At 37.2% G+C, this 13,228-nt stretch overlaps 2 protein-coding genes across 2 annotated transcripts; one reads left to right on the forward strand and one right to left on the reverse strand.

The window, feature by feature from the left end:
* Positions 1–565: 565 nt before the first annotated feature.
* adrb2b (adrenoceptor beta 2, surface b) lies at positions 566–4,732 on the forward strand. Its single transcript, XM_056732093.1, has 2 exons — positions 566–824; positions 1,165–4,732. Exon 2 carries the CDS (start codon positions 1,174–1,176, stop codon positions 2,407–2,409), a length of 1,236 nt encoding a protein of 411 aa, XP_056588071.1. The 5' UTR covers positions 566–824; positions 1,165–1,173; the 3' UTR covers positions 2,410–4,732.
* A 2,276-nt stretch (positions 4,733–7,008) lies between these two features.
* On the reverse strand, positions 7,009–12,929 carry poglut3 (protein O-glucosyltransferase 3). The gene is made up of 9 exons (XM_056731269.1): positions 12,865–12,929; positions 12,511–12,746; positions 12,069–12,263; positions 11,513–11,796; positions 11,142–11,358; positions 10,860–11,056; positions 10,575–10,769; positions 10,309–10,413; positions 7,009–7,882 (listed from the first exon to the last, which is right to left on the reverse strand). Exons 2-9 carry the CDS (start codon positions 12,722–12,724, stop codon positions 7,754–7,756), a joined length of 1,536 nt encoding a protein of 511 aa, XP_056587247.1. The 5' UTR covers positions 12,725–12,746; positions 12,865–12,929; the 3' UTR covers positions 7,009–7,753.
* Positions 12,930–13,228: the final 299 nt, after the last annotated feature.

Here is a 13,228-nt window from a genome sequence, read left to right on the forward strand (position 1 = left end):
TCTGCAGCTGTGCTTATAACAAACAGTGCATACGTCTGGGACATTATTGACAAACTGGGATGAAGCACATGTCTAAATACATTAGACTTGAATAGACAACACATTAGAAAGAAACAAATCTTGTGAATTTATTTTCTGGACTAATACACACAGCCCCACTTTATATCAGACAAATTGTGTAAAAAAATTCATTTGATACTATTATATGATACTTGGTACTATGCATTGTATGTGTACCTCACAATTTTTGTGTTACCATCCAAAATTGAACACCGATGAACAAAAGTATTGATCCTACACAGTCGAGGTAGAAGAACACACTGGGAATTGGGACAGGGTACACAGACCATCCGTTTCACAGCAGAGATGATTAAAACAAGAACAAAACAAGTGTCTGTCTGTTTGTCCGTCCTTCTGTCTATATAATTATATGTCTCATTAAAAATATTATATTTCTCCAATAACTATACTTGAAATAATAAAATCTGAAAGTGTCATAAAATTGATTCAGGTTCTACTTCTCTTGACAAACATGCTCATCTACACAGTGTAAGGCAGGCGTTATCTGATTGGCTTCTGGCGAGCTGTGATGTCATCACCAACTGCTATAAGAGGCCAGCTGATACACAGGGACACATTTGGTCAGCGTGCTCGTGTGCTCTGAGCATGTAGAAACACACGGTTAGAATGACAGAAGTGAAAAAATAAATCAATGAGTCCACACAATGACACAACACAATTCAAAAGGATTAAATTTGGATATCGTTGGAGCCGAAGAGAAGAGGAAATCATTTGGACAAGCCTGAAACTCTCTTCTTATTTCAGTAAGTCTATTTGCCTTTAACTTTATTGTTTGTGTCTGTTTACATGTTATATGCAAACAAAAGCAATCACAGTTCTCATACTCATATTTGTTCATGCTTTATGATTTAGTCTCTGTTCTAAACAGGTTTAAAAATAAATAAATAATAATAATTTGTATTAATGTTATTATATTATTATTATTATTGATATATAATTGTATTATTTTTATTTCACAATAATAATATTATTATTATATCTGCTGTTGTTGTTGATTTTGTTATTGATTATTTTGTATATATTTTTGAAACATAAAAATTACTTTCATTCATTACATTAACTTTTTTATTGTTATTCTTAAAGTCACAGCCAATGGAGGCAGAGGACACGTGGGGCAGGGAGAACGTCTCCATGAGCGGGAATGTTTCGCTGGGTTCAAATGCCTCTTCCCCGCTCTCTCTTCCCGGCTCGGACTACAGTGACACAGAAGTGGTCTTGATAAGCATCCTGATGGCACTGCTGGTTCTGGGAATCGTCTTTGGCAACGTGCTGGTCATCACCACCATCGTACGATTCCAACGTCTGCAGACGGTCACCAACTACTTCATCAGTTCCTTAGCCTGCGCCGATTTAGTCATGGGCCTGTTGGTGGTACCCTTCGGTGCGTGTTACATTCTCCTCAATACGTGGCACTTCGGAAATTTCCTCTGCGAGTTATGGACGGCCACTGATGTGCTGTGCGTGACCGCCAGCATTGAGACCTTGTGCGTGATCGCTCTGGACCGGTACGTGGCGATCATGTGGCCCCTGCGGTATCAGTCGATGCTCACGAAGCGGAAGGCATGCGGGGTGGTGTTGGGGGTATGGGCGGTGGCCGCCCTTATCTCATTCTTACCCATCTACATGGAGTGGTGGGTGTCAGATGAACCCGAGGCGTTGAGCTGCCTGGAGGACCCTTACTGTTGTGACTTCAACACCAACACGGCATACGCCGTAACCTCCTCCTTCGTCTCCTTTTACATACCGCTGGTCATCATGGCTTTCGTGTACAGCCGGGTCTTTCTTGAGGCCCGTCGGCAGCTCCAGAAAATCGACCGCATCGAGGGGCGAATACGGACGCAGAGCTTTAGCACCCTGGAGGGAAACGAGGTGAAGAACCGGAGGACCAAGTTCTGCATGAAGGACCACAAAGCTCTGAAGACCTTGGGGATCATCATGGGAACGTTCACGCTCTGTTGGCTGCCATTTTTCGTGCTTAATGTAGTGGCGGCCATCTGGAAGTTGGACAACATCACGTTGCCCTTCAGGATCTTAAACTGGATCGGATATGCCAACTCAGGGTTCAACCCCCTGATTTACTGCAAGAGCCCAGAGTTCAGATGCGCATTTCAGGAGATCCTGTGCATGAGAACATCCCGCCTGGCTACCACCAGTAATAATAAAGGATATCTCTACAGCGGTCACAGCTGGAAGGTCCAGACGAAGACCACCAGGCAACGGGAACCTTCTCCATCAAACTGTGAAACAGAGATGGGTACTCGCTGTTTGACGGCGGACACCAAGAACACAAATGGGAATTGTAATTTGGCTGTGACGTCCTTTGTTTAAGCGTTTTTGAACGTTTGTAAGCCCGTCCTTGATGTACTGTATAAAGTTTTAAAGCACTACAGAGAACTCTGGGGAGTGGATTGATGCAAATATGGCTCGTTCCGTTCGATCTTTCAAAACACATGAAGGTTTGCCTCAGAACTATATTTATGACTTATTGTTGTGACATTTTGTGATGCGATTCTGAACAATGAATGAATATTAGCAACTGCACTGTTTGGGGCAAAAAAAGAAATCTAATCATCATTTATTCACCCTCATGTGGTTCAAAATCTGTATATGACACTCTCTTCTCTGGAACACAAATGAAGATATTTTGAGGAATGTCTCAGTGGTTTTGTGTTCATACAGTGCAAGTCAATGGGGACCAAATATTTTTTGGCCACCGACATTCTTCAAAACATCTTCTTCTGTGTTCATCAGAAGAAAAAAGTCATACAGGTTTAAAATGACACAAGGTTGGATAACTTCATTTTTGGCTATACTGTCCCATTCAGCGCACATGAAATCTTAACGAAAAGAAAAAACATCTACCTCCGGATTCCACCTAATACCTCACTTTTACACAACTCGAATCAATAGCAGTCTTTGTATTTATTGCATGTATTATGAAACGCCTCAACGTACACGTGAACGAACCAAGAATCTGGATTTGTACGTTAACACGTGCCGAATGAAACTCAATGGGCTGCCGAGGGCCGTTTTGTACCGTTACATTCCTTTAAGAGCTCAAGCCGGGGTCTTCGGCACGGATCCTATCCCCTGACCCTCCTCCAGAGTGGGGAAATCCAACCCTCTGATGGGGAACAACAGGTGCACATTGCCGTCTGTGCTATATCCAGCTGTTCTTGACGAAAGGGAAAAAAGCTAAAGAGCCAAGTGTCTCTCTTCAACCCTGGCACTTCCCCCTTAACATTTCCACGGGGAAATCAATATAAGGTTACGGCTGAGATTTATCTAGAAAGGGTTATGTCCTTGAGGGCTAAGTCTTGACTTTGCATGCACAAATAATGAATGTTTATTTAACACACTTCACAAATAAGGTGCAAACCGAATGTTTGCATTAAACAGTCAATTTAGTTCCTTTTTTAAATAATGTTGTTGTGTAACCCTATAAGGTATTCCAGAAGTCAGATTGAAAATTATTATTGTGGGACTGTTTACAGATTCTGAAACAAACTGTACATAGGGCAAACACAGATATTGATCCTGCAGATATTTGTTCATGTGCTTGGTGTTTTTAGCGCAGCGTGTGTACTTGACTGACACTAATGACAGAGACATTAGTGGAAAATATCTGACATTAAAAAAAGGTTGCAATTCTAATGGCAATGTACAGTTGCATAATCTCCCTGTGTTGATGTTATTCACATCAGTGTGCTCATAAACATGTGAGCTATGGTTCCTGTGTGTGTGTGTGTGTGCTGTGTGTGTGCTAGTGTAGCCTCCATTGTCGGTCCCATATGTCCCCACAAGTCAAACTTGAGATGACCCACAAGGAAAACTTACTTATAAACCTATTAAATGTTGCTTATTTGTACATGTAAAAACGCTAAAAGTTTCTGTGAGGGTTTGGATAATAGGGGTGCGATTTGGGGATAGAATAGACGGTTTCATTGGACACACACGCCTGGCCTGAAGTTAACTTCCGGCCTGTGTTTGATCATAATTATACAATTTATTTTATATTTATTTTATACCAATAATAATTTAGATAAATGTTTTATTGTATTAAATTCAACTAAAACTACTCGACAGTTATTGATTCTTTGCGAGGTCTACCAGAAGTTATGTTTGGGTCACTGAAGCCGTCTACTACAAACGTGTGTGTGACGTATATTACAGAAGACAAAATAGTTTGTGTGTCTGTATTCCAGCCAGTCAAGACATTTGTATTCCTAAACTTCAGTAAAACATCACTATAGTGTTTTTGTGATTCACGTTCTTTGTGTAAAAACTATGAAGCTTGAATTGCTTACGTCATGTAACGTTAAAGCATTTATGGTTGTTTGGGTACTGTTTAAGGCTAACTGTTACATTACGCACACATCATGCTTCTTTTGAAACTGAATCATTATAAGTAAATTAACATAGTCTTGGCCACATGTGGTGCATTTACTAGAAATGACTCTGTTACTGTGTATTGTTTTGACAGCTTATCTTTGACTTAGTTTGTGCCATTCCAGGAAACGAGAGCAACTGTTTCCTTTAACCATTAAGAGTTTTTTTTTTAAAGTGTATTAATGTTAATTTATTCTTGTACGTCCTACCTGCTGCTCAATGTCCAAAAGTGGTTAATTAAAAGTGGTTGTTTGTAACTCTGTAGGGGCTCCTGTGTGAAGCTTTTGCGCACTTTGCTCCCTCTAGTGGTCACACCCGGTACACGCTCACTCATGTTTCAGATAAACTATTACACCTTTAAAAACCTTGAACCTTTTTTTTACTTATTTTACTAACTTATGTTACTCCTACCCAGACTGTTGCTTGAATCAAAACAATTCTTAATACTTTAGATAATCCGTCAAGATGTCATCAAGGCAGATCAGATATTTTGATGAAACCCCACCAAGCAGATAGCATAAAAATAGACGAGTCTTTGTGTGATTTCCCAGTTGCACAATAAACATCTAGACAGATGCATGAAGGCATAAATGGGTGCATTGGGTAGATAGAGACAGATAACAGACATGCAGTCAATGAAACAGTGGTGTCCCTTTGGAATGTATTATCTTTCTATCTTTTCTATGTTTGCACCCAAAGACATATTTTATGTCTGTAACTTTTTAACACACTGTGATAGCTTAAGGGCAAAAATATGATAAATCAAATTCAACTATATGAGTCGTGTGGAGTGGGTGGATTAGACAATTGCATTGTGATGTCAAAGGCAGAAAAAAGTGAACGTATAGGGTCAGCTTTTTTGCATGAGGGGTTATACGTTTATGGTATATCTCTTAAAAAATCCCTCGCTTGTGCATGCAGCAATCTAAACCTAGATCTCAATTAAAATTCCTCTGCACTAACAACTTATGACTCACAGTTTTATACATACGAAGACTGTGAAATGTAAAATCTACCACCTGATTCACCTGTAGTATTTTCAAAATAATTTTTGTGTGTGTTTGTGCAATTTAATGTTTGAAGACAACTGTATAAAGAATTTGCAGACACTTTAATCCAAAGCGATTTTAGTACTTATTGGTCTCCGGACAGGGATTGGACTAGTCCTAGACTAAAATAAATGTAAGAGCATGTACAAACTGAAAACTACTTGCACTGACATATCTCTAAATACATCAGTGTCTTTTTTTTGTAAGGCATGCTTGTTATACTTACTTACATTTTCTTATTAAACTAATCCCTGTCTGGGAATTTCGGGAAAATTCCCAGAAAAAGCTAATTGGACTATACCTTATATCACAAATCTATCATATGTTTTATTAACAGTGAAAAAAAAACACAAGACTTATTTTTATCATTTACAAATTTGAAGCTTCTATTCTCATAATTAGATATTGAGACTTTGGCTTGGATTTCACAAACTGGGTCACGTTTTATTACTTACATCTTTTCCCAAGGGCGTAACTCAAAGCCGTAATGAAAAAATACATCAATACTGTGCATTCATTTAGTAGTAAAGTTGACAGATTTTAATGACCGTCTTATATTATTTGTTCCCCTTTCCAAGCATCCAACTCAAGGCTGTAACACAAAAGAGCTAAAGAACATTTTAAGATTAAATGGACGTCTGAAGAATGAGTCATTATGACCACCTGCACACTTACATCTTTGCTAATCAACTTGCCTGTGTCTGTATAGTATACAAGACACTGAGGGGAAACTCACAGGCCGTGATATGCAATTATCATTGAGCTGCTCTCTAGTACTGTGACCATCAAAACATCACCAGGGGCAAAATCCAAAGACCTGATCATTGAAAATCAATACAGACAGGGAGAGAGTCCCCTTTGGCATTCTTCTGCTATTTTTCCATATCTGACAAGGATTTCAACCCGCTACAAAAAATAGCCCTAACGGTAAAAATAAATTTACAAAATAGTACAATTTTCCATAAAGCTTTTATATAGTGCTTCCCTACACACAGTGCATGCACCAACACACTAGCAAAATTTTACTAGATAAAAAACTCAAGAATTAAAACGTTATTGGTTTGGTCCTTATGATGATTAAATTCTGAACCTGTTCCTAAATAACTTCTATTCGAATCTTTTATTTTTAAATTTAAGCAACATTAGTGGGGCTGCTACAAAAAACAGTATTATTGTTATATTAATATACACAATTCAGCACCAAGTTTGCATTCAAAGCTAAGAAAAAAGTTACAAACTCTCTATCTTTCTGGCCCCCGCCCAACACTTGTATTTTAAGAGCGATTTATTGAAAAAAGATAAACTAAATTAAACACTAATTATTACTTCTTAAAAACAGATATTGTGATAAAATCATTATCCTGCATTATTTTGGCCATGATCATTTTATGTCGTGATAGCCCTTACTGGGCCGTAACTTTTCAAAAAGTACAGTTTTGCACCAAAAGAGTGAATATTTTTTAAAAACATTAAACATTAAAGAGGCAAGTTAAGAAACAACAGTTTTAATCTTTTCTGTAAATCATTGAACTCGGAAATAACTTGACTACTGCATGACCAACCGTTTGGCACAAATACAAACCAACAAAACAGTTTAGCTTAAGGCACAATACATGTTTTCAGATTTTGCCATCACAGGCACATCTTAAATTGTGCAGCACCCCTATGTTTGATATTATCTCCATGATCTTACAGTGTGCAAAAATTTGAATCGCAAAACATTCAGTATTTCATTTAGTAAAGTCAAGTGTGAATTTCAGTACTGCTTTAACTACAATACTTACAATTACACTCAATACATCTTCAATATGGATATACTGTTTACATTACCTTCATTAAAAAAAAATAGAATAATGAATTAAAAACAATCCTTTGGCATTCACAGGTCTCAGGTCTGTGAAATGATCAATAATTTGATCGGCATGTAGATGAGCTAAGAATACTAATTCAATTACATCTTATTTAGTCCTATATAGCTTGAATCTGTGTAATAGTGTTATCCGTAAGGCATAAATGTGAAAGCACAGAAATATTCCTAAGTAAACCACATCCAAAATAAAAGCTTGTTAAGAAAGTAAACACAAGTAGTGAGAATAATGCACGAGTAAATACATCATCAGTCATTCTTCAGAGGAGACCAACAAACACAACCACGAACACCTGCTCAGTCAACCCCATCTCTTGAAAGTCTTTGTAAACATTGCTTGTCTTAAGTGGAAGTGTGGTGGATTGTGTCAGAGCTCATCCCTCTGCTCCATTGATCTCATCTCACAGTTACACAGTGTTGTGGGATCAGACGGCTGAGGCACTGCTTCCATGTCAGGATGAACTGAAGGCTGAGTGGTCTGTCGACTCGCATAGATCTGTAAAAATACCAGACGCCCATGCCGGTTAAAGCGGACCACAAATCAAGTGCAAAATGCAGTAAAATAGAAGTACATTTGTGACCCTGGATCACCTAACCAGTCTTAAGTAGCACGGGAACATTTGTAGTAAAAGACAAAAATACATTGTGTGGGTCAAAATGATCGATTTTTCTTTTATGCCAAAAATCATTAGGATATTAAGTAAAGATCACGTTCCAGGAAGATATTTTTGTAATTTTCCTATCTTAAATATATAAAAACTTTATTTTTCTGAGTTGATGGCCTGCCACGGTTTCCCTGATTAACAACTTCACAGGTAATTTTCTCAATATTTAGATTTTTTCGCGTTTTAAACGATTGTATCGCAGCTAGATATTGGCCTATTCTTACAACTCATACATCAATAGACAGCTTATTTATTCAGCTTTCATATGATGTAAAAATCTCAATTTTGAAACATTGACCCATAAGACCATTGTTGTCCAGGGTCACATTTGATGAAATATACAATAAAAGTTAATTTTATGATTTAAAACAAATGATTTATAAAAATAGATCGATCTGAAGGAATGTACTTAAACTAGGGGTGTGACGAGACACTTATCCCACGAGAAAAGACGAGACATGACACTGGGTTCATGAGAACGAGACAAGAGTTTTTTGACTTTTTAAAGATATAATGGGGTGTGACAAAATCTCATGTTAAGAGCAGAGCTACAGTGACCGGCCCAACCATTCGACAACATGATTTTCCATCCCGCAGCGCTACTTTTCCATCATTTTTTATGTAAATGCGCTAGACAGACAGGTTTCATCGTTCAACGTTTGCAGAGCAAACATTAAAGGCGGGGTGTCCGATTTCTGAATTACGCTTGTTTAGACAAAGTCGGGCCGAGTACCAAACAACCTTGTAGCCAATCAGCAGTAAGTGCACAGTATACAGGATGGACATTAGTCGAGCCGAGCGCTGACGAAAGCGAAAGATAGGGTTAGGGCTGTGTCTGTTTTGGTGATTTGAACATAAACAACAGCTAAGAGAAATCAGACACTCCGCCTTGAAGTATTTTTCTATTTATACATTTTTAAATATCTTTATTTATTGAGTGTTTTTACTTTGGAAAAATGTTACTTTATTCCATTACAAAGCATATATATGTTTTTTCCTTTTAATACTTAAGTACAAGCTCAAATCAATCAAGTGTTTTTTTCTGATCTTTAGCAAAAGTATTTTTTTTTTTAAGTAGGAAAGTCCTAGATTTTTTATGTAATTAAATTCTGTATTAAAGATGTAAAAATATGTACAAACGGTACTTCTTGAATGTAGTGGAGTAAAAGTAAAAAAATTCTTAAAAATAAAATGTTTTAAAATACATGAATTGTACAAAATAATAAAGAAAGCATAAGGAGGATGAGAGACCACAAGAAACTAAAAAAAGAAATAAAATGCCAAGAGAACATTTTTGCAAATAATCAACAAAGGGATAACTACACTTAAGATGCTAAAAAGTATAACATAGTTTATCAAATAATAAGTAATAATAAAATGATATGTTTTATAAACGTATTATGATACAATACTAAAAAAAATAATTTACATCTTAAAAGTTTAGATTAATTTGGCTATTTATGAACTAGGTATGTAACGATTACCGGTCTTATGATAAACCACGATAAAAACGTCCAATGGTTTGTAATATCATGTCATAATTTAGTCATCATTAAACCGTAACTCATCGTTACTAACGGTAAATACTGTCCAGCATCAGCCAAAGATAGCAACAGTATAACAGAGGCGCATTATGAAATGCAGGTTTTATTCATTTATGTCAGAAGTGCAAAATAAACAAGCAAATTAATATTATTGATATGAGACAAACATTTTCATCCTCCCGTTTATTTGCGATCATAGGGCTTTAAGTCTATAAATTATATAATGACACACCTTTAATTCATATTTCTTTAGACAGACTGATGATTTTAAAGCTCCATTCATCTCTGTTTCTTTGGCGATCGCTCTTATGACTGCAGATGTCTACTGGGTCATAAAGTACACCCGATTACCCACAACACATGCAGAAAGATTATTTTCTGATTTGTGTTGCGTTTAAATGAATGTCTGATTTACCTAAGGTTGTGTTCAACTTGAACAAGAGAAACATTTACCTTATTATCCCAGATATACTGTTTATGACAACAAAAAGTGCTGTTAACAAGTCACATCAATACAAAACTTTGTATCACAACTTTTTGTATATTCCCAGCACATTGCAACAAAACTGCGACACTGCTGATAACCGTGACAAATGTGTTCACTATAACCATGATATGAAATGTTCACACCGTTGCATCTTTATTATTAACTAATTTTCAGAAATCTCAATAAATAATAAAATATTTATTGTTAAGTTATGATAGATTCTCACCTGAAACACTGAGTAGTAGTAACAGTAGAGTCTGTGAGGCTGCAGCAGATCCCTCACCAGTGATTGGCTGGTCTTAGCTATGAGCTCCGCCTCTGCATCATTGTTCTGTGTACATTAAAGCATGAAGGTGGAGTTATACAGGTGCGTGCACCATGTGGTTTATGTTGGAGGCACTCAGGTGAATGTTTGCGAGTCCTGTGTGATTTACGTTTTGGATGTGACATAGGCAGTGTTCTCTTAATGTGTCTGGATCATAGTTCTCATACCTTAGCCCAGTTGATCTTCTCAATGAGATCAGAAAGATTCCTCCTCACAGGTATGTAGTGCACACCTGGTTTCAGATGAGTGTAGAAGTGTTCATAATACGGTGAATCCTGCTTTAAGACCAAACTGTTGCCCAGCATCAAGTATGGAAACCTGTAGGCGGCTACTGTTCCATCGACATTCACCTGATATTTGTACTAAAAAGACCACAAGATGGGCACGCTGTATCATCCTAATTCCTGACAAACATTCAACATTATTCAACACATCTTTAGAGTCTCCCTTACCTTAAAGAAGTCAAAGAAACCAACCAGCGGAGCCTTGCCGAGATCTTTCTCCCGTTCCCGAAAGAAAAAGTACGCCGTGATTCCAGCGTCAAGCAGCTCTGGATGTTTTTCAGACATGGTCGCCAAGTGTAAGCGTTCTTCTCGACTGTCTCGGCCTCTGAAGAAGGCCTTGCTTGTTTTATTAGACCACACAGGACCTAGAACACGAAAAGAAAAGTACAAAGAGATGAGACGCAAGCTAATATTTGTTCTCTAAACAAGAACTTATATTTAAAGAAGTACCTGTGTTCCCCTGGACGGACAGCAGGTCATTTGTGACACCTCTCATGGCTTCTAGAGATGAGTGTGTGATGTCATAAGTGGGAAGGATGATGTCCCGTGTGTCTGTGGACCCACACCATGAGATTATTGGCACTGGTCCAGGTTTGTCGCTCGCTGTCCTAGTCTCCATTGGCCAGTCGCCGACATTAATATAAAATTCCACATCAGGTAAAATAACCTGGTTGAGGCGGAAATAACAAGAAATGGTGTTAATAAAATAGCTCATCTATAATAAATCATGTATTTTGTGATCTTCTCTTTACGAGTATCGTTTAAATTCAAAAGCTATTTTGTGAAAAGATTATGTGAGAAAAATAAAACCTGTAGATTACTTTTCGAGCGAGTGAGAGCAGTATCTCATCCGAGAACATCTTGAAGTCTGTGTATTTGCCCAGCGAGCGTCGATGCACCTGGTTATTTAAGATGGTGTAGTGAATGATTCCTCCCCGTTTGGCAAAGCGCTGTGGAACCTCCTGCGAGAGTCGCTGAAGGTCGATAGAAGGGAACGGACTGAAGTCCGCTTGTATTTGGGGGTCTTCCTCTGGGCACTGCATAATCGTTTGCCATGCTGCCACATCTGACTGTGAACAATCACAGTATTCATGATAAACAGGACCTGAGAAAAAAATCATTAACATGATTAATGATGACATTTCATTTTATATTCATATTATACTTTCCAAATTTAAACCAGGATGGTAATACCTGAAATACATGACAGTACGATATGTTAATTTTATTTAATGATCAAACACATCCGAATAAAAGCATTTTAAGAGAGAAAGAGAGCTGTATATTTATATACTTTTCTGCATTGCTTTTAAATTGACTTTTTTTTTTAATTGCAATTTACTATTGCTGATGGTCAATGCCAAAATATTACTGTACCATTAAGAGTGTATGGTGACTTTGCCACAGGCTTGTCTTCATACATCACTTCAATCTTCAAACCCTTCGAAGAGCTTCCATACAGACGGTATCTAACAAGCAGCGAACCATCAGCCCGGTCCAGGGGTAGTGGCACATGGATACGAAGATACTCCTTTTCCAAAGAAGTTATTTTCACTTTGAAAGAGTCTTTAGCTAAAATAAAGATACAGGATAAACAGAGAGAAAGCAAAAGGTGAAAGTAATGCATTAGCATCTAAAATACTCATAAACAAATATATTACTGTCAATTTATGCATAAAGGATATTGACAAATTATGTTTGACTACTAATCTCTTGTTTGGCATGATGTGAAAATACTCTAAAAACAGTCTTTATAAAGAGTACCACATTATATAATAACAGATTAGTCAATGCACACTTTATAATAATCATACATTACCAGGAGAGATGGTGATGTTTTGTCCGTGTGAATCAACAGTCTGTATGTAGAAGTATCTGACAGGCAGCACAACATCAGGATTCAGTCCAGGACCCCACACAACACATTTACTCGGATCGATGTCAGTGTCTTTACAAAATCCCACATTTAAAACCGTGACAGTGATCAGAGTGAAAGCAAAAGATGCTGTTTTGATATTTATCTGGCAGGTCATTGTGCAGCATTACTGTCTGCTCCTGCGGAACAACACCGAGTTAAAATGTAATTAATTACAAAAAACAAGTACTACAAACTTCTAAAATATATACGATATAACACAATCTTTTTTTTAATCAGTCTTGTCATTTGATATACCGTTTCATTTATAAAAAAATTAAAGAAAGAAACATAAAACTGTGCCGATTTTGAGCGTGGCGCTTGTGTTTGGGTGCGCCGCAAAATCATTCCGGCGTGATTCACAAACTTTATATTTACAGTTCCGCATGTGACATGTCAATATTTATTATACCAATTTGTTTTAAACGTCTGAAAAAGACATGCATAAAAACAATTACTTACTACACAAATAATTATTTTAATATGGTGGAATATATAGGGATGAAACACGTGATTTCTTATTGTTAGTTTTTGATGTTGTGTGAATGCTTATTTGATTGAAAGGGTTGGTTACAGGATTTGGTTATTATAATTTTATTACTATTATGGATTTTATTGTTTA

The sequence above is a fragment of the Triplophysa dalaica genome, chromosome 19 (assembly GCF_015846415.1).
Source record: "Triplophysa dalaica isolate WHDGS20190420 chromosome 19, ASM1584641v1, whole genome shotgun sequence".
In the NCBI taxonomy this organism is placed as follows: domain Eukaryota; kingdom Metazoa; phylum Chordata; class Actinopteri; order Cypriniformes; family Nemacheilidae; genus Triplophysa; species Triplophysa dalaica.

Coding starts and splice junctions, on each gene's coding strand:
- adrb2b (XM_056732093.1), top strand. CDS start 1,174: ATGGAGGCAGAGGACACGTGGGGCAGGGAGAACGTCTCCATGAGCGGG.
- poglut3 (XM_056731269.1), bottom strand. CDS start 12,724: ATGACCTGCCAGATAAATATCAAAACAGCATCTTTTGCTTTCACTCTG. Junction 11,797..12,068: donor GTCACCATACACTCTTAATG/GTACAGTAATAT, acceptor TTTTTTTCTCAG/GTCCTGTTTATCATGAATAC. Junction 11,359..11,512: donor TGCTCTCACTCGCTCGAAAA/GTAATCTACAGG, acceptor CGCCTCAACCAG/GTTATTTTACCTGATGTGGA.